The following is a 22,483-nucleotide window of genomic DNA, read 5'->3' as shown; positions in this document are numbered from 1 at the left end:
TTACCATGACCCCTAGTGGCTGCAAGTTCCTGATTATCACCACTTTGGGTAAAGACATTTCTCTGAAGTCTCTACTGGATTTTCCAGTTATTATTTTATTTTGATGGCCTCTTCCTCACAAACATTCCTTTTGTATTCACTCTATCAGATTGAAGCCTTTCCTGAAATGTAAATCCTCACATTCCTAGTAGAGTTCTTGTAAAACTTCTCTGTACCCACACCTCCCAACTTTGATCACCAGTCACAGGACAGCAACTCACTACCTGCATCCCTGACTCATCAGTGGCACATGTGGCCTCTGACTGCAGGCCCTGCCAATCGCTGACATCTGATGATGGTCACCCAAGCCCACCTTCTGACTCATGACCCTTGACACCCACCCCTGGAATCTTCCCAGCCCCGGTCCAGGACTTAAGTTTTTTTCTTTTGTACACTTTACCATGCATCAGAAAAACCTTCTGCTAGTGCAAGGCCTGTCCAACACTTTGAGCTTTAGGTGCTATTGAATTTGCAAGCAATAGGATCTTGATTAAAATGGTTGTAGGGGCACCTCTGTAATGAGCTCAGGCCTATCTATATTGTTTGTAGTGAATTCACAAGATGTGCAGCAGCTTAAACTATTCCCAATATACTGTACTAGCAATATATATGAAGACGACATCAGCATTACTGTGCTACATCACAACATGTCGCTGTTCACTGAAGTGATTTGTGGTGACAAGCAAAAGCACAAAGGAAGCAAGAGCAAAGACCTGAATATTCAACTTCAGAAGTATCCTTAAACTGGAAAATGCTATAATAAACAACAGCTACCACATAGAAAGCACCTGAAACAGCCTGATGAGCCTGAAAAGTGCATAACAAAACAAAAGATTGGTACAGCACCAATGACTGAGATGAGGACAAGTGGTCAGATACTAAGTGAATGTTTTAAGGAGTTAGGAGCAAGAGAAATGGGGAGGAAATCTCAGGAGTTTCCAGCCTCAAAAGCTGAAGGCATGAGCATCATCTATTTGAGTGGAACTGAGTTATAACAAAGCATCTAACTCTGAAATATTGATCTATTTTTTCTTTTCAAGTACCCATGCAATTCTTAAGTTTTTATTTCAGATTTTCACGAGCTAAATTTTAAAAAAAAAGTATGTCAACATGTCCTATCATGTGTAACAACCATCCATTCAGAATTGTAATCAGGCTAGAGGGCAAAATTACTATATTTTTATATAGAAACATAGAAAACCTACAGCACAATTCAGGCCCTTCAGCCCACAAACCTGTGCCGAACATGTCCCTACCTTAGAAATTACTAGGCTTACCCATAGCCCTCTATTTTTCTCAGCTCCATGTACCTATCCAAAAGTCTCTTAAAATATACTTGAATATTTTCAAATCAGTAATGTGAAGAACTATTCTGCACTCCATTTGGCAATAGCTTTGAAAGAGTTAAATGCTTAGTTGACATTTCAGTTCAGGCAAATGATAAGGATGCTGATTCATTTAAATACATTTTGTTTAAAGCGGTGTAGCTCTCCACACCGGCAGGTGTTGGGTTGTCAGTGTTGCATTATTTTTCCTACGTCTTGCATGCAAGAGCATTTGATCGTATCAAGACAACGGAAGCCTCTTAGACTGTCACTGGTGGTAAGAACCATTTCTAAACAGGGGAGCAGCAGGATTGTTTTGGAGAATGTACATGCTCTGGGGCACAGATTAATGGACAACCCATAACACAGCATTTCAGCTAGTCAAATCTCCGTTTGAATCTCCTTTTGCTGATAATTGTTCGGTAGCACAAAAAAAATCAGTTTAACTTTCCTTTATCTCCTCAGCTTACTGTGGATCCTCCCACTTCACTAATTTTCTGTCAAACGTTGAACTTGCGGAAGGAAGTGAGCATGTGTCAACTTGAGCAGAGACTTTGAAAAAAATTCGTTGGTTGAAAATAGGGCAGAATAGAAAAGTCTGTACTGACTGGGGCCACCCCCTCCAACACCCCCCTCCCCCCTGTGGACAGCAATACTGGCAAACTTCTCAGGGAACCGGCTTCATTCAGCGGCTCTGACACATGGGAAATCTGACGGGTGAGTTCACAAACTTTACTTCAAAACTAATCTAGTCAGATTAAGCAAAAGCAAGGCCTGCTTTGCTATAGGTGGTTAGCTGTCTTGCATGTTTCAGGAAGTCTCAGTTTAAACAATCTTTGTCGAGTCTTTATTAAGGACAAAAAAACATCTCATCTAATTCCCCGTGGACTGAACACCGATGATGCTGGATGTAAAAATAAAATTTGTGTTCCAATAACGTTGACTTATTGCAAACAGACAGGAGTTCCCAGCAGCATTTTTCACCAAGGATGTGGGTTTGATCTTTTGAGACAGGTGGTCTCTATGTACAGGTGCCATATCAGGAGGCAGCATATATTCTCCACGCTGCATTAAATCCCTGTGTAAACCAGTCAGAAGTGAAATAAGTCCCTGTCACTCAAATACTTCTCAAACACACAGAAATTAATCATTTTAAGTCTTACTTACATGGGATAATTCAAGTTCTGTCTGGGTGTCTCAATTAAATGTCCTCTGTGTTTCTTAAAATTCCCAAGCATAAAAACAATTTACTATCAAATTGAAACCACATCAGATCAGTCACTGATTAACACTTTGGCACAATGATTAGAAAGAACCACTCTAAAATAACATTACACTTCATCTATTCTTCCGACCATTACAGTTATGGAGATCATCCTTATACTTGCTACTGGATTGAAATAAACTAAATGTAGCAGAACTGAATCCCAAAGTGCAAAACCACCTTGTTCTGGTATTAATGGCGATGCTGAAACAGTGTACAGAAATGGAGGTTGCCTTCAGCAGGAAGAGGAATTACATCTTGATAAGACCAAACAAGAGTATGTATATGGTGTGGGCTGAAAAGAAGTCATTTTACAATCTCCTAAATTGCCCCAAACTTTTTCATTAGAAATTTTATAACACATTCTGTATCATTTACAAAGAGGTGTGATCTCAGATTTTTTTGTGTTTGGGCAAATGGTTTTATTACTTGTATTGATGCAACTTCTTCCCTTGTTAGAAGTACTCACTGTAAAGCCACATACCTCAACAATGAAAACTTTCAATTACCCTCAGATCCTAAAACAAGCAAGTCCACATAATCAGTCAAGTGAGCTGCATCTTTTACTTATAAAGCTAGTGACAAGGACAAACAAAGACCCTAAATACCCTATGTTCATTGAATCTTATGAAGCACATCCATCAGAAAGTTTACGTATTTTGATTAGCAACATTCTATCTTAAATTTGCAGTTATATTATTGTCCAGTAAGATCAACTAAGATTACAATGTAACTCCAATACATTACAGTGTTAAGAATATAAATATTAGCTGTAAGTAATGAAAAAATAAAAAGGAAAATTCTTGAAATAAAAGTTAAGGGGGATATTTATTAGAGGTTCTCAAGATTATTAGAACTTTGAAGGAGATAAAAAAAAATGAAAGGCTATTCCGTATCCTGATGAATTGGTAACAAGCAGACATAGATTTTTGAGTTATCACTAAATAAACAAAGAGGTAATTTAGGAGAATTTGTTCTAGAAGAACAGAATGTTTTATCATAAAATGCTATTGAAGCAAAGACTGATGTCACTTGAACAAAAACAAGATAAATGTTTGAAAAGAGAGAATACAGAAAGACAAGGGGAAAGGTCAGGGAGGTAGGATGAGAGCTGAGATCTCCAGGTGCAATTTTGTGCTGTAACTTCTATCAACGCAATCAAAATATTCTTTTAAGTAATTACTGTAGGAAATTGATGATGTGGTACTTTTATTGAGCATTCCACACTGCAATTAAGCAGTTTTGCTTCTGTAGTTTTTTTGTATTTTTAATTTACTACAACTTTATACTGCCTAGCACTAGAAACCTCTGTAAATATTAAAACGGAAGCTTCTCAACTGAATGTCAACAAGATAAACTAGGTCAGATAATGGCAGAACAATTTATGATTTAAATTTAATAATTAGGATCCAATTTTGCCTCTCTGTGGTCTGTACTCAAATTTCTTAACTAAGCATTTAATTTTATCAGCAAAAAAATTCACCGTTAGGTAAATAAAATATTGTCTCTTCATTCCAAGTGCACAAGATTCCTATATTACAATTGTGATTGAAATTCTAAAATACTTCATAGACTGTCATGACTTCAAGACAACCTAAAGCTACAAAAGGTATTATATATATCTTTTTTTAATTTTAGTTATCTGTTTAAAAGGCATTATTGATCTCTGCATTATTTCTGTACAATTTGGACCCAGCCTGCAGTCATATGCTGGAACTCATTCTGCAGTTGTCATACCTTAATTTTTAAATTAAATTTTTTTTATTGCATCAACTGCTTTAAAATATGTTTGAAGGCGGCAGATGTTCTAGGTGTAGTGAAGTTTGGACTAAGCATTGGTGTGGGCTTACTTAATACTAGATAGAAAGTCACTTATTCCATTTATTGAGCAAAAACAAGAGAAATAGTTATGTGACCTCTCGAGGCTATTTTCTTCAGACTAAATAAAGGTACAGAGAGTTATTGCCTTAAGGTGGGAGTCATGTTACCACTAGGTCAAGAAAAAGTGGCTTAAATCTTGAAATGCACTAAATAAAAACAACTTATATTCAAATTTCATTCACTAGAGACTCATTCATAGATCAAAACCTGATACTTGCTCCTTTTCATTCTGTTTATGGACCTCATTTCTAGAAATTGTGCAAAACCTCAAAATATGTGAATTTTTTGTAATGTTTATGCAACCATAATTCAGGACAAATTGAAACATTTACCAATGATTTTGCAATCGCTCAAATTATTTTTTTCACAGATCATCATGGCAAATAGATGATTGCAACTTCGCGGAATCCATTGAAATCAACAACAGACCTTTTGCAACTTCCCTTTAAATATTTGAAGATGGATCACTTTGATTTCCTGATTAATATGGAACAAATATCTTCCTCAAAAGATTTAGACAGTACAGAAGGTGATGACAACATTGAAGAAGACAATGGCATCAGTGCACAAGATCTAACTCCTTTCAATAGTGACAACTCTGACTTAAGAATTTCAGAGCCAAGGACACAAGATGACAATACCCTCTTTGAAACAAACCTTTCTCAGATCTCAGCCAATCCAGTTAATGAAATAGAGCCAGGTGACATCAGTTGTGTGAAGGATCTCAATGAAGATCATAATAATTATACTGTTGCAGAAAATCCACTCTTGAGCTTTGATTTAGAAAACGAAAGCACATTCGCCCAGAGTGAGAATTCAGATTCATGGCAAATTGAAGCATGTACTAGTGAACTAACGAACAGCGAGTTTTTTAAGGATGTGGAAATAGATGCTTCTAATCGATCAGAGAGCACAAGTTCATTGGAAAGTAATGGATCTACGCCATGGGTACAAGCTGTATTACTGACCAAAGGGACCAATGAAACAGGAAACTATGCTAAGGAAAGTACTGACAGTCTATTTAATAATTCAGATTCGATGACTGCTGAGAGCCCAGGTTCGTCAGAGCCCTTAACGCCCTCTGTCAATGAAGGAACTGATGAAGAACTGCTGAGGGATAAATCTGAGGATTTAGCCCAGGTTTCTGATGCAGCCACAACTCCCGATGAAATTATTATGGATCCATTAGATGTTGCTTTTTTACAACAAGATGTATGGCATCAGAACCAAGCATTTATTCCAATTTTAATGACAGAAGTCACCACGGCTGAGGAGAAATTGGATGAAAAGAGTAACCTGGATCCAGTGGTAATGCCCATGAACTGTGAGCCATCAAGCAATAAAATAGAAAGTCAGGAGACTGAGGAAGTTATTACAGAAACTTCCTATGTAATAAGCACACACGATTCAGTATCCACTTTACCTTCATACATTCCTTCAGTGCATAAGGAGCTGGTGGGATGGAATAACCAACCAACGGAGACTGAGGTAATGGAATCTCTTTATAATGAAGCAGTAAAGATGGAGATTGACCACTGAGTTCCCTTTCATCCTTTCTGGAAGCCTCAGTTCCATATTTTATTTACTAGCACCAGATCTCAGGTGATGTTGGTCAAAAGTACGTGAGCTTTGTAGTTGAAGTTTGCGGACTGTAAGTGCCAAAAAAATATAAACATGAAGTGAAAGTCCATCTGGTGTAACAAACTTCTGAAATTTTGGAGATTGAACTCACAAGAATGCCTCAAAACTTTGATGTAAAACCTAGTAGCTCTCCTCTGGTGTTGATTACAGTGAGTCAGTGCATAATGGTTGTAGGAGAGTGATGTAAGGTAACAGGAACAGGGATTTACAGAGGTTCAAATACATCTTTGTAAAGTGGTAGTTCAGAACTACCACTGGTGGACTGAAGATCAGATTAGGTGACTGAAAATTATCCTCAGCCAGCACCAGGAGTCATTGCGGTGGGAGGAGGGGGTCACTGCACGAGGTGCTGGGGACTGAGAGTACCAGGGGTCAGTGCTGGGGACTGAGAGTACCAGGGGTCAGTGCTAGGGACTGACTATAAAACCATAAGGTATAGGAACAGAATTAGGCCATTCAGCCTATCGAGCCTGCTCTGCCATTAAATCATGGCTGATTTTTTTTTCAACCCCGTTCTCCTGCCCTCTCCTTGTAACCCTTAGTCCCATTATTAATCAAGAACTATTCTAGGGGTCAGTGCTGGGAAATGACTGTACCAGGGTCAGTGCTGGGTTTAATGATATCTGGACAATGCTGCTGTTATTTAGCAGCAATATGAAATTGTGTTGGCATCTGGCGGCTCTGTGTTGGGGGCTAAGAGTTGACATCAGTGTGGGTCGGTGCTGGTTTTACAGCAACATGAATTGGTCAATACTGGGTTTAGGCAGTAGCACCAACCCATCAGTGCTGGAGTTTGAAGGCACCTTGGTGGTGGTACTGGTATTTGACAACATCCTTCTGAAAAGTAACTTTCCAATAAGCTGTTTAAGGCCTGAGACCAGTAACTTGAGAGTGGTTACTATCTGTCAGAAGTATATTGAGGATATCACATTGTGAATATGGACATGTTTCTCACACCAGCAGCCTTTTGTTTTAATCTGCAGTACAAATTCTCCCTGAATAAATCGGGCAGATAACCTGTTATAAACACACTGTCAAGGCTCTCTACATTTTGAGTTCTTTCCTTTTGGGAAGTACCTAGCTCTCCATCCCTTATGGGTATTTTCATTGCGCTGGGTTACTGGTTGTGTGTAACTTTTTCACATACACTGAACATATGAATAATTAATAGGATTTTAAACTGCAAATATCTCCAACGTGGTCAAAATCATAATGTGCTCTACCTTTGGACATTGCTGCATATTTTACTCTCATCCATTTATGGGAAAGATTTTAGATTTACTGACCAATAACCAAGCCTGCTCAGCATGAACTCCAGTTGATGAATTGTCCATTATTTACCTCTTTAACGATAATTCAGAAAAGGGAACAGTTTTTTAAAAAAGTTAAAACAAATGCTCTGATCAGCTCATCACTTGGGAAATTTAGTGGTAAGCTCCACTGAACAGTTGACCAGGTTTAGTTGATTTCATGTCCATAGTAGTTTCCATTTTGTAATATTCTAACCACATTGCTAATTTCCAATTCTTTACTTCCTTAAGTCTTCAGTTTTTATTTACTTGTTTCACATCAAACCAGCCAAAAGCATAATGAGAACGAGTTGCAGGAAATGATTGAGAATCAAGACGCAATGGCGAATCTACATCAATATAAAACCACAGATGGAGTGGTGTTTTAGTCTCGATATAATAGGAAGGATGTTGAAGTGTTATCAAGAATTTACAGCAGATTTAATGCTATAGAAATATAAATGCAAAGAAAACTTGAAACACTGGGGTGATCATCACTCTTAACAGAGATTATAGGGCATTTCAAGTTGTGAAAGATAACGAAAGAAGTGTTTTGAAATTATGAAGGGGGGATAGAATCAGGCTGCTGAGGTTGAAGGATCTAGAGTGACAAAATATATAAAAGATAGAGTAGGAGGAACCTCTTAACTGAACACTGAGAGGCAACGAATACATTGTTGTAGTTGAAGGAGAGATACTTAAGGATTGAACAGACCATTTAAAAAAAAGAGGTAGCAGGGAGGTGAGATGGGTTGAATAAAGGGAGATAGAATTAGATGTCCAACTTGTAAAACACCAGCTAAGACTTAATGACCTGTTTTTGTTAATTAAAAATTATATAGAAACCCATGTTATAGATAAAACTTTCATAGGAATATTTCAAAACATTTTGTGAAAGATGTTTGCAAAAGTCACTTCATGGCCAACTCTGGCCTCTTGAGGGTCTTTGAGTATCCAGCTGATACTCACAATTACAATTTGTATTTATATAATTTTTTAATGTTGCAAACCTGTTTTTAACATACGTGAAGTATTCAATTAAGACCTCACTTACATCATCTGGTTCCACACACAGCTTGCCCCTTTGGTCAATGTGCCCTACTCTCTTCCTGGTTACCCTCTTTCCCTTAAGTACACAAAATGTTTGGGGAATTTCCTTAATCTTGTCTACCAGTGATAGTTTGTGCCCCCTCTTTGCCCTCCTAATTTCTTTTACAAGTACTCCCCCCCCCCCTTTACACTTTCTATATTTCTCTCAGACCTCCGAGTTTTGAGTACCTTGCCATATGCATCATTCCCACCACCTCACCACCTCACCGCCCCCACCCCCCCACCTATTCAGCCTTGGATATTTCTTAATGTTAAAGAGATATAAATAGGTCATTGAGTGAAGGCACAGAATGGTCAAAATGGCACCAAGCTGCTCCCACTCTCTTTCTGGTTAAAGAGGTGTATTTTTAATGATGTAACAAATTTGAAAATTCTGAGGTTATTCTGAAAGGAGCAAGTGATAAAAGGAAAGGCTGTGGTTCGTCAATGAGGATATTTAGTGGAAGTCCGAGGCTGCTGAGAGGTTTATAAGCCACTGACCAGAAATTAGATTTCACCCTTTGTTTAGAGCACTAAACATGTGCCTACAGCATTGTTGCCCAATCAGATCCTCCACAAAAAAAAATGATGAATTCGGCCAAAATACTTTAAGAACAGTAGTATGGGGTTTATCTCCACAGATTTGTGCTGAAAATGGGATCCAAGGGACTCCTCTGGAGTTTCTGAGAACTTGCACGTCCATTTGAGAATGGTCTGTCTTAAAGCACATTCCTCTTGGCAACCAGACACTAATGTAAAGGAAAGAGGGCTGCAGGAGAGAGGGAGTGAGCCTCCAGATTTACTGACAGAAACCTGGCATTTCCATCAGTGGGACAGATACCAGGACGGAGGCCCTGTAGGGGAGGGGCAAGAAATCCCCTGGGGCCATGCAGGAAGTGACTCCAGCATCTCCTCTAGGGGTAAAAGTCCCCACTTGTTCTAGCAGAAGTAAATTTCATGTCCTTACGAGGTAGGTCAACTACTAAAAAGCAGATTGGAGTGAGGCATGTCAGGATTTTTCATTTATATATTATGATCAATGAAGATGGTCATGTAAAAAGAATGGGAAGGATTATTATGTGACATCTGGGCTCTCTTAGCCGAATACTGCTGAACCATGTTGGAGTATGGAGACAGTCTGGATTGAACGATGACGTAGCAGGTGACTTAGATGGATGGGTGAGTTAGAAGTGTGCAGACAACACAAAGATTGGTGGCATTGCAGATAGTGTAGAAGATTGCGGGATACAGGGATATAGATCAGTTGCAGATATGGGTGGAGAAAAGGCAGATGGAGTTTAATTTGGCCAAATGTGAGGTCTTGCACTTTGGGAGATCAAACGTAAAGGGACAGTACACTGTTAATGGCAGGACCCTTAACAGTGTTGATGTACAAGGGATCTTGAGATCCAAGTCCATAGCTCCCTGAGAGTGGCTGCACAGGTTGATAGTGTGGTAAAAAAGGCATACGGCATGCTTGCCTTCATTAGTCGAGCCACTGAGTTCAAGAGTGGGAAAGTTATGTTGCGGCTTTATAAAACTCAGTTTAGGCTGCAGCTGGAGCATTTCATTCAGTTCTGGTCACTCCATTATAGGAAGGATGTGGAAGCTATGGAGGGAATGAAGAAGAGGTTTACCAGGATGCTGCCTGGATTTGTGGGCATGTGCTACTAGGAGAGGGTGGTCAAACTTGGGTTGTTTTCTCTGGAGTGGCAGAGACTGAAGGGAGACCTGATAGAATTTTATAAAGTTATGAGAGGCATCTTTTTCCCAGGATTGAAATTTCTAATACCAGAGAGCATGCATTTAAGCTGAGGGGGAGTAAGTTCAAAGGAGATGTGTGGGGCAGTTTTTTTTTACACACTGAGAGTGATGGGTGCCTGGAATGTGCTGCCAGGGGTGGTAGTGGAGGCAAATACGATAGAGGCATTTAAAAAGCTCTTAGATAGGCACATGATTATTCAGAGAATGGAGGGATATGGACTTGTGTAGGCAGAAGGTACTAGTTTAATTAGGTGTTTAATTACTAGTTTGATTAGTTCAGCACAACAATGTGGCGAAGGGCCTGTTCCTGTGCTGCACTGTTCTATGCATGTTCTGATTATGAAAGGCATCACTCTGTCAGGAAATCTCCTATTCCCCGTACAGTCACTGGCTCCCTCTTTTGCTAGCAGATGAGGCAGGTGATACACTGGTGGCTCTTGTCCCTGGTTGCCTTCCCTATCCTCCTGCTCCTCTTTTCCCACTGGTATTAGTACAGCCTGTGCCTTCGATCCTGTAAGTGCCTAGCACAATTTCCTAATAAGCATCACTTCACCTGGAAAAATCATTAGCCTGATCTAATCAAGTTTAAACCCCTTTTGTTACGGATTTGGGCAAAGTAAATGTGCTAGGTTTAGAATGTTGTCATTGTGAAGGGTGTATTTGAAGGAATTAAAAGGAATTACATAACTGTGATCCAGGAAGTACCAAGCACCATAAACAACAATTTACAGCAGTCTTACACAATGTTCTTGTTAAACAGGTTGGAATGAACTTTCAACTTTGGTGTTTTGATATTTGACCTCTCAGTATCCCAAGAAATCAAAAGGCCTAATCTGTAGCCAATTGAGTAATTTTGTTCTTTGGTTATATTTATAAAGATCGTGAATAAAGTATAATTTTTGATCAAAGGCAAAGCATTAGGTCTCATTCTGCTTAAAGATCATGCTGGTAAAATGCAACATGGTTTACTATTTGTTTGCACAGAACATGGCCAATTAAGATGAGTGAGTAACAGGAAACAGGCTGACCACATGGTGGTCGAGGTATGGCTGACCATTTTTACATTTGTTGCCCAAAATAATCTTTAAAAGCATATATTTCACATAATGTAAAAACAGATGGATCTGTTTACACAAATTCCATCTATTTCTCATTTAAGAACCAATGTGTATTGGAAAATAAAAATTCATCTGTAACTTGTATCAAATTTCTGCTGGAAACATTCAGTGGGTCAGGCAGCATCTGTGGAAGGGGAAACAGTTAACATTTCAAGTTCAGTGCCCTTTACCAGAACTGGGAAGAGAAAACATGTTAGTTTTAGGTGGCTGAGAAGGTGGGAAAGAGATGGGTAGAACGAAGGAAATATTTTTGAGATAACTGAATGTTTAATGTAACAGATTAAGCTTCTTTCTCTGTGTAATGCGTACTGACGGTAAGGTTGTGGGACATGCCCAGCAAGTCCAACTATACAAAAAAAAGTAAGATCTGAGACAAAATGATGACTGGCAAAAATAGCCAGTTCTGATACAGATAGAAAGAGTAAGTTACCTAAAGCTGGAGAATTTGATATTGAGTACTGCAACATCCCGAATTAGAAGATGAAATGTTGTTCCTCAAGCTTGCATTGGGTCCTATAACAGTGCAGGAGGCCACAGACAGATAATGGGTGAGGAATTATTGCAGCAAACAACAGGATGCTCAGGGTTACTCCTGCAGATTGAAATCTGCTGCTTTGTAAAGCGATCATCCAATCTGCATTTGGTTTCTCCAGTGTAGAGGAGACCACATTGTGAACACTGAATGCACTACACTGGATTGGAAAAAGTGCAAGTGAATCGCTGCTTCACAGGAAATACTGGGTGGGTCTCTGGGTGGTGGGAAGTGAAGAGGTGAAAGGACAGGTCTTGCATCTCCAGCAGTTGCATGGGAAAGTGCCATGAGATGGAAGGCGGGGATGGAAGAGCAGGCCACGGAGTCGTAGAGGGAGCAATCCTGTCAAAATGCTGAAATTGGAAGGGAGGAGAACATGTGTCTGGTGTTGGAATCTTATTGGAAGTGCAGGAAATTACAAAGGATGATCCATTGAATGCAGAGAGTGGTGGGGTACAATATGGACCCTGGATTATTTTTCCTTACAACACAGGAGGCCCACAAAGTAAATGCTGTCTTCAAGAGCAATCCTATCATCTCATTCCCCCACTTATTTTTCCTGTAACCTATTGTCTCTCCCATGCCCATTAATTCTGCTCTACTTAGCGCCTACCTCCCTACATTCAGGGTAATTTACAGTCACCAATTAACCAACAATTCCTTGGAATGTGGGCAGCATTGTGGCACAGCTAGTAAAGCTGCTGCCTCATAGTAGCAGAGACCCAGGTCCAATCCCGACCTCGGATGCTGTCTGTGTGCAGTTTGCATGTTCTCCCTGTAACCGCATGGGTTACTGGGTGCTCCAGTTTCCTCCCACATCCCAAAGGCATGCAAATTGGTAGGTTAAATGGCCCTGTAAATTGCCCCTGGTGTGTGGATGAGTGGTAGAATCTGGGAGGTGAGTTGACGGGAATGTGGGGAGAATAAAAAAAGAATTAATGTGGAATTAGTGTAACTGGGTGGTTGATGGTCGGTGCAGACTCAGTGGGTCGAAGGACTTGTTTCCAGGCTACATCTATCCATGACTCAATGAAACCAGTGTACCCGGGGAACCCTCTGCAGTCACAGGACGAACATACAAACACCACACAGACAGTACTAGAGGACGGGATCAAATCAGGGTCGCTGGAGCTGAGATGTAGCAGTACCTGCTGTATCACTGTGCCACCACAGCTCCAGCACCCTGGGCTCTATATTGACCCACTTCCTGTTACCAATCACACAAACACAGATTTCATTTTTCTGTCGTATTTCTCCTAGCTGGCCTCTAGCCAAGCTGTTCTAGTACAGCTACAGCACTGCAACTGCCTGACAATGGGGGAAACTGCCTATGAATGCCCTGTTCATAGATAATCAGGACAAATCCAATCTGGATAATTACCACCCAATTGTCTAATCAAGTTAATCAGACACAACCTTCCTTTAGCAAATCTGTGCTGCCTGTCCCCGATTAATCTGCACCTTTCTAACTGTCCCATAGCATGGATTCCAATAATTTGCCTACCACCAATGTTAAATTAACTAGCTGTAATTAAAAATTGAAAATGCTGGAAATACTCAACAGATCAGGCAAGTAAGCAACATTTACTCTGTTCCTCTTTCCCTTTCCAGAGATGCTGCCCGAACTGCCGAGTATTTCCAGCAATTTCTGTTTTTATTTGTTTTGGATTTCCAGCATCTGCTATATATTGACTTTCAATAGCCTGTAATTGTTCTTTACCAACTGATGCCTTTTAAACAATGGTGTAACATTAGCAGTCCTCCAACACTCTGGGGCTGTGGAGAATTGAATAGTGATAGAACCTCTGTAACCCCTCCTTTGCTTTTTCATTTAGCAGAGGAATCAAAAACCAGTGGGGTATAGATTTAAAGTAATTAATACGAAAGGGGAGATAAGAAAAAGAAATTTCATCCAGAGGATAGTTAGGGTCTGGAACTCATTGCTTGAAAGGGTGCTAGAGTCGTCAACCCTCACCACACTGAAACCATGACCCACACAGAGTACAGATCTGTGTTGGAAGGTTGGACTAGGCTGGCTAGCTCATGTTTAGCTGACACAGATTTGACAGGCTAAATTACCTCCTCCAGTGTCGTAAAATTTCTATGGTTTTCACACTAAAAATAGGTGCAATCCAATTTCTAGGAGATAGAATACAAAAGGAGGGAAGATGCATTCAATCTGTACAAAACGTTGGTGAGGCCACAGATGCATTACATCCAGCTCCGGTCAACACACATTAGAAGGATGTGATGCCCAAGGCAGAGTACCATAAAGATTTAATAAGAATGCTTCCAGGAATGAGGGATTTCAGATACAAGCTTGGGTTGGTGAAGCCAGAGTTGTTTCCTCAGAGGAAAGAAGGGTGAGAGGACCTTTGCAAGAGGTGGCCAAGATGATTAGGACAGGCAAATTGACAGATTCTGTTCCCATTAGTGCATGGTTCAAGGACCAAGGGACAAACTAAAAACGTTGGGAAAAATATATACGTGAATGATGTGAGCTTGAACTCTTTTTACTCCAATAATTCATATCGGGAACTCACTGCCTATCGGGATGGTGGAAACAAAACCAATTAGACCTTTCAGAAGGGAATTGGATAAATTATTAAGAGTGAATAATTTGGAAGGGTTGTGGGGATAGAGGGAGGGAATGGGACTGAAGGATTACTCTTCAGGAGCTAGCATCGACTCATTGGGCTGACTGGTCACCTTCTGTGTCATAATAATCCTATTGCCCCATGACTCATTCCTTGAAAGTCAGGTCTCTGGGCTATGAAAATTATGTCAGAAAATGGGGATCCTTTTCTGCAGGACAGCCAATTCCCCATTTAAACAGACATTCCACTCAGTTTCTGTTTATTTTTAATGGCAGTGGGGAACCAGCAGCAACCTCCACTGACACCCAAAATTCTGTTCACTATGCCTTTCATGGCCCAAGGCTTGACCTTTTTACATGAGGTGCCTGAGTAGAGTTCTAGTATAAAGGATAAATAGGTCAATTGTGAGAACTTGAAACTAGCGAAAAAGGGAGGTCTCAAGGGCAAAACATTGTGTATAGCAGCAGTCAGAAATTGTGTCTTAATTACAACAGGTGATGGGAAAATAAAAGATGCGAAGAAGTTAAAGCAGGTGTAAGGAATAGGAATTTGTCAGTAAAATAGAACAGAAAGGACAGTTAATATGTGGTCCACACTTTGCTTCACACAGAAAATATAAGGAATGAATTGAATGAAATGCAGGTGCAAATTCAGGTTATTAGTTCCAACATTACTGAGATGTGGCTGCATGATGGTCGGGGTTTGGGAGTACATGAAGTCCACAGGAAGAAAGACAAAATCACAGAGAAGGAGAAGTAGACTTAGTTGAAGCAATTTCTGAAGCTGATCATCCACATTCATTACTCTGCTCCTGCTTTCTCTCCAATATCCCTCAATCTCTTTAGACATTAATACAATGTCTAACTCCCACCTGAGTATATTTATTAACTTAGTCTCAACTGCCTTTGAGAATTCCACAGCTCACCAGTCTAAGGGTGAAGAAATTTCTCCTCATCTCAGTCCTAAATATCCTATGCCATATCATGAGGCTGGAATCCCTGGTTCTGGACTCTCCAGCCATCTGGAATATCTTCGCTGTATTTGGTCCTGTTAGAGTTTTATGTTTCGTGAGATCCCTGCTTACCCTTTTGTACTCCAGTGAACAAGGGCCTAATCACTCCAATCTCTCTGCACAAGTCAGTCCTGCCATGCCAGGAATCAGTCTGGCCACCATGTGTGACACTTCTTCCAATGGGAAGAACATCCTTCCTCTGATAAGGAGACTAAAACTGTATACAAAACTCCAGAAGAACATCCTTGCTCTTACACTCAAATGCTCTTGCAGGGTTGACCAAAAGACCATTTGTGTTCCTAGCCTTTTTTATGTCTGGAACATCCACCTGTAAGTGAAGTAAAGGCAGATTCAGTAATAATTTTAAGAAGTAATTTGATATATAAAGAGGGATTACACTATTGTGAGACCGTGGTGAAAATCACAGGACTAGGATGTTCAGAAGAAGGCCATTTGGCCCATTAGGTCTACGATAGCTCCAGAGGGAGAAATCCTATTAGTCCTATTCCCACTCTCCATATTTCCCTACTCACTTCCAACTTATTCTATCTCACTCATGCCATCAACTCCCCTTTGGATTTTTTGCCATTAACTAAGCAGTAATTTACTGCAGCCAATATGCCTTCCAGTGGGTGGGAAGGAACTAGAGCACCCAGGGAAAACCCCTGTAAACACAGGGAGAAGGTGCAAACACCACACAGACAACACCCAAAGTCAGGATCGAACCTGATCCCTGGAGCTGTGAGGTACCAGCACCATTGTGCTGCCTGTAAAAGGAGGCCCTTCAGATTCATCAGCAGAACAATCCCATTGGTCCTATTCCCCTCTTTTTACCTTCCTGTTGGCTGGCAAATCATTCTCTCCTACATTTAACCACATTGTCTAATCTACATGTGTACTTTGACCTCTAGCTGTGCATCCGCTAACACCCCCACAAACTGTATCTGACATGACTCCTGCACTTGTCATGTGTTATTTTTGATCCAGATCAGCATGTGCAGCACCCAAAAAAAGCAAACTACAGAACAGATTTTGCATCCTAGGATTCGACCTACTGGGTTAACTAAAACCAGTCAGGTGGAAAGTTAAAAGGAAGCTGCCTATTAAACTCTTTAGACTATGAACATTTATGATATTATCCTACAGGGTTTTTCAGGTAATTGTGGTGCACTCATAAAGCAGGCAACATTTCCTGTTTAAGCAAATTATTGTGGGTTCTCTGTAGTTTTAGTCAGAACCTCAGAAGCCAACACAGCTCTCCAACTAGTCAGTGCAAATATGCTGCTGGGCTAAAAACAGAGCAGCAGTGGCAAGATTGCAACTTTCCTTTGTGGGGGGTAGGAAGAGCAGAACTCTTTCAAATACTGAAGGGAAAGTTACGAACTCCCTTATTTCCATGCAAACTAACCTGTTATTTAAACAGAAACCAAGGACTATCCAGTTGTTTTTCATGACCTCCAAGAAGTGAAATGAGTCTCAGTGATTAAAATTATCTTAACTTCCACTGCCTCAGGCAGTGAATCAACTCACCCATGTTGCCTTCTACCGGAAATGCATCTTGAGTCACAAAAGTCCCAACCTGTCCATTCTCAAAACCAGTTCTTACCTTGTGTCTTAGCTAAGTATGGATCATAAAACTAGAGGGCTTAATAAATGTTATCTACCAGGACACTGGTGGATTAGAAAGTCATTTCCCCGGGAGGCAATGGAGAGCAGTCAAATGTTTCTTCTTTCCCTCTATTCACCAAGAGTGCGCAGAACTATCATTGTATAACAGCACAGATAGAGGATCAACCTGAATCCTTCCAGGTCTTTATGGTTCAGTTCGTTGATTTATCAGTGGTAGCCTTCTCCAAACTTTAATGTAAGTTGACAAGTCACCTTTTTACGATAGATAATTTCTGTGTAAATATAAAGAAAACAAACACAGAAATGTGGCTGAAATGTACAATACATGATTCTGGAGCTCTTGTTAAGTCACACATAAAAATTGGTCATATGTAAGTGTTGGTCTATTTCCCTTCCATAGGACACCAGCCACTTCTCTTTTGGAAATCAGTCGCACTCCAAAGAGCTGAAACTAACAAGCAGCGAAGAATCTCTGCCCAATTTTTTCAAACCCAAGGAAGCATTATTTGCTGGTAAGTATGTGCATCTCACTAAATACTTCTCATGCTCCTTGTTCTTCCCAGCCACCTCTAATTATTCTTCTGTACTCTCTACATGTAAAAGGGACCAGCCAGACTGTGTACGTCACATCAATATCTGAAGCAGTACTTTTCTCTGACAATCAGGATATTTCAATAAGAGGAACTTTCAGGGATTATGCAGATGATGTCTGCAAGGAACAAGATGTTTCTACTGATGCACAGAAAACTAGCCAGACATGGAACTCAGAAAACATAAAACCATTACTCTGCGACTGCCAGAAAACAAACCAGCTATCTCCTATGGCCGATAGGGAGAATTGGAGCCCAACTATGGACAGTCAGATAGATTTGCACGAAGGCCAAGAACAAGTAGAATGCACATTAACTGGAAAGAACGGTGCAGACAATTGCAGCTATGATAACGCTGATAAAAACATCGAAGGAATGGAACTGGGTAACTTGTCTCGAGAACAGGATAAAGAGGAGAATGAAGGAATCACAGATGTCATAACTGAAAAGTAAGGAAACTCAAACTAGAGCTGACTTGTTTACTTATTGACTGGTCTACCATTTTGGCCATGGTGGCACTTAGCAATACTGGATAATTACTTATCAACATAAAGATAAGTAGTTACCTATTACCATTATGCAATGAGCTGAGTAATACACAGGTTGGGTAACAAATAATATATGTTGGGAGGTATGGGTTATATCACATAAATTATAAACACCCAGTGAAAACATGTTCATTAAATACAGAACATAGAACAGTACAAAATGGAAGGAAACTATTTAACCCACTGGGTCTGCCTCAGCACTTTGTAAGACCAATTTTGCTACATAACTTGAATTTATTTTCTCCTTCAAGTATTTATCCAATTCTCCTTTGAAAGTTTCACTGGATCTATTTCCATTATTCTGTCTGGTTCTGGATTCTAAACCCCAACCACTTGTAGCAGAACAGTTTCTTCTCCTGGTTCTGGTTCTTTTGTCTGAGGACACGTCCAAAAATAAAAGTAGTTATTCCTCAGACAACTGATATAGCCATACACTCAGAATCACAACTTTCAGCCAATGTCTTAACCTCCTCCATCACTTTGACTGTTGGGTTATGGCCAACAGAGGAGGCACCATCTCTGTCAAAATTCTTAGGTCACTGACCAGACAAAGCACATGCTGTGGTTATAAGAGCAGGTCAAAGCAGGTGTTCTGCAGTGAATGATTCATCTCTTGACTTTCCAAAGCCTTTGAACCATCCAGGAAAAAAAAAGCAGTTCAATTAACTGGTACCCCATCCACTATTTCAAACATTAAGTTCATCCATCACTATTGCACCATGACTGCAGTGTGCACTTTCTACAAAATACACCGCAGGAACTCACCAAGGCTTGTTTGGTGCACAGTAAATCCCCAATCTCTATCACCTAGACGGCAAATTAGAACATCTGCAAGTTCGCCCTGCCACAAATCTCACACCAATGCGACTTGGAAATATAATGCCACTCCTTCAGAATTATTTGGACCAAATCTGGAATTCACAACCCGATAGTAGTAGTAATACCTTCACCACATGACTTGCAGTGTTTAAGAATGTGGCTCACTGTCATTCTCAAGGATAACTGGGGATAGACATGCATATTGGCATGAGTCCAATTCTTATGTCCCGTGAAAGGAAAAACTCTGTACCTTGAACAATATCCTGTATCCTGTTTATGGATGCCAATAGATCAGCCATATCTTTCTAATATTTTTTGTTTGATCTTACCTTCTTAAAGTTCCTTTTGCGATTTACTCTTAAGTTGCACTTCATGAAAAATTATGTGCTGCTTTAGTTCAAGTGATATTTGGCTATTACCCATTCTTCATTGAACAAAAATCCCTCAGCAATCATACTGCATGTGGTGTGATCAGGGTTTGTATTTAAACAGCCTGGATTTCCTGAAACAACAACAGTATATCTCGTCCCACCCATCTGTTGCCATATTGGCACCTGAATTCTCAGCTGCTTGTTGAATTATCTCTTTCTCCCCTTGGACTCCACCCTTTCCACCAGCTTTGAGGTCATCTGTGTTCTTGGGTGCACAGATCTTAAGACCATAACAGCTGCTAGCAAATAACCTTCATATGGATGCTTAAAAGATCCTGTTAACATGGTGTTGTGCCATTTATCTTACTCTCATTTATCTTGCTACCTACTAGAGAGCCACAAGTAGACACTTGCAGTGAGGTTTCCTACTCATTTGCTTGACTGCATCTCTTGTAGTCAAAAGGCTGCCAGCCATGAAGCCACAACAGTCCAAGCTTCTACAAATATTTGGACTTGGTGATATGGAATCTATTCAATAAGCTAAAAAGGCTGTGTTATGTTAACAGCATTTGCATATGACATGCAACAAAATGTGTAATGCAGGAGTGTGTGGCAATGCTCCGAGAGATTCGATTTTTAAGGGTTTGTTATTCTTAAGCTACTTGAGATTCAATTACAATGAGTTATTCTTGTGTAAATTAAATGCACTAGCTATCATAAATCATATTTTTAACAATTATAATACAGCAGAGACTTACAAGAACAGCAGTTAAGGCAGTCGCTTCACGCTGCTGTGGTCAGGGGTGATCCTCTTTTTGGCATCCGTTGCCAAATGGAATCTCGGTTTCGGGGCCAGCCTTAGTGTGCATCCAAGGTTTAACCAGTGTGGTGCAGTGATCTGAAGCCAAAGAAGTGAGGATCATGCAAAAGCCTTAATAATAATTCATAGAGCCTCAGCCTCCATATCGTGTGTTATCACAATTGGGCCAATGCGAAGCTACTGCCATGGTTATTCTGCATGTTTAGTGAGTGGGAGAATGAAGGGTGAAGATCTGTGATCCACAGATATAAGACTAGTCTGCAGATGATGAATCGGAAATAATAGAGAAATAAATATACCAATGAGGAGGTATGTGAAGGAAGTGGCCTTAATCAACCCTATAGATAATATTCTGGGAAGAAAAGGTATTAAGGAATATGGGGCTGATATTTCAAAAAGGGATGGCTTTGTTGGGCCTGAAAGATTTTTCCTGTTCCCAAATCTTTCAGGCCCTGAAATTTTGTGTGGTTCTCCCAGTCCCCTGCTGAAATTACTGTGGGAGACAGGGAGAACACCCACATAATTACAGGGCTTAATGTTCTTAACAAAACTGTTGCTTTATTTGTCTTCATATAGTGATGCCATTCAGAGCAAGCAACAACCTAGACCTCTGCCAGAAACAAACATCACTAAGGAAACAACAGACTTTGAAGCTCTACTGGCTAATGGGAATAAACCAGATCGAGAAGTTGCCATTAGGTTGGCTTATAAGCTCTACAATCTTGATGGGTTTAAGAAGACGGATATCGCACCCTACATAGAAAAGAAGTACGTCTGTTGCAGAATAATTTCTGCAATTATGTTTAGCTTCTTACAGAATTAGGGGGTAAAAGCACATTTAAGAAAAAGGCAGTTTATCTGTGAATGTATGCAATCCATCTATTTTCAGTATCAAAAGACCACCTTTATGATGAGCAGAGTCAGAAATGGGTTCAGTTGCGTAGAAGGTGGTTTATCCAGTCTATTTCCGTTCTGCCTATGAAAAATTCCTGTCATTAATGGTTAAATTGACCTCTGCATCCCGAGTCATAATTGTGTTTCTGTCATGCAAAAGAACACTAAATTATAAGCATGTGTATGTCCAGTTAATTGAACCATACAGGCCAGAAAGCTGGACTCAGCCAGAATACTGTTAGAAAGGCTACAATTCATCTGAAAGTAATTGATATAAGACTAGCTATTTCTTTTCAATTTAATTGTCCAACTTTTTGGGTGGAATGATCTGTTTAACCCAGTTACTTAGTCTTGCTGTGTTTGTAAAGTCTTTGACCCTCAATGCCTTAGACAAGAAGAACAGTTATTTCATTTGGATAAGGTACCAGAAGACACACATTGTCCTGGAATATATATTGACAATGAATGCTCATGGGAAATCACATGTACAAGCATTACTTCATGCTGGTAGTGCTCAATATCCATTGACAAATTAGCACCTCAGAACGAGATGGGGAGGAATGAAAATAGTGAAAGAAGAAAATTTGGAGGTAAGAAATTCCAAAGGAGAGAATAAGATTTTCTGATTCACAATCAGAAATGGCATTACTTCTGTTGATTTACACCCAATCTGGTAAAGAATCAGGTGTCAAATGTGCTAATTTGTAGGTTAACTAAGAATACAGTGTGCAGACTGTTAGCCAATTACACTGAAAGCAGTTATAACCTGATTGAAGGTAGTCATCCGTAGCACTTTGTGAGAAGATTTTGACGATCCTCAAGATAACCACAGCTGGCAGTTCTAAAGTGCACTGCACCCCGAAATTGATCCTGGATTACTGGAACATTTAGAAGCACATATGTGTTGATAGGTACAGATTCTTAGTTCTATTAAGGGCATCTAAACAGCCTGCATTTCCCTGGCTTATCTTTGCTGCCTTCTTAAATAACAGTACAACAGTTACCCTCCAGTCTTCTGGAACTTCACCTGTGACTAAAGATGAAGCAAATATCTCTGCAAAGGCCTCCACAATTTCTTCCCTCGCTTCCCTCAAGGTCCGAGGATGCATTTGTTTAGGCCCTGGGGATTTATCCACCATAATGTGCTTCAAGGCCGCCAATACCTCCACTTGGTAGTTCATATGTGGTCAAAGACATCACAACTTATTTGCCACAATTTCTTGGCATCCATGATCTTCACTGTAAAAATGGATGAGAAATA

General features: G+C 40.1%; 1 protein-coding gene across 3 annotated transcripts; it reads left to right on the top strand.

The window, feature by feature from the left end:
* Nucleotides 1–1,965: 1,965 nt before the first annotated feature.
* Nucleotides 1,966–21,216, top strand: LOC127584377 (uncharacterized). Of its 3 annotated transcripts, none has more exons than XM_052041152.1 (6): nt 2,057–2,081; nt 4,148–4,237; nt 4,880–5,997; nt 17,581–17,692; nt 17,784–18,219; nt 20,905–21,216. In XM_052041152.1, exons 3-6 carry the CDS (start codon nt 4,897–4,899, stop codon nt 21,149–21,151), a joined length of 1,896 nt encoding a protein of 631 aa, XP_051897112.1. In that variant the 5' UTR covers nt 2,057–2,081; nt 4,148–4,237; nt 4,880–4,896; the 3' UTR covers nt 21,152–21,216. The 3 variants fall into 3 exon arrangements, with proteins under 3 accessions (XP_051897113.1, XP_051897112.1, XP_051897114.1); XM_052041154.1 differs by lacking the exon at nt 2,057–2,081 and adding an exon at nt 2,826–2,905; XM_052041153.1 differs by lacking the exon at nt 4,148–4,237 and having other exon boundaries at nt 1,966–2,081.
* Nucleotides 21,217–22,483: the final 1,267 nt, after the last annotated feature.

The sequence above is a fragment of the Pristis pectinata genome, chromosome 29 (genome assembly GCF_009764475.1).
Source record: "Pristis pectinata isolate sPriPec2 chromosome 29, sPriPec2.1.pri, whole genome shotgun sequence".
Classification (NCBI taxonomy): Eukaryota; Metazoa; Chordata; class Chondrichthyes; order Rhinopristiformes; family Pristidae; genus Pristis; species Pristis pectinata.
Note: the sequence above shows the minus strand (reverse complement) of the source record. Positions and strands in the feature narration are given on the sequence as shown.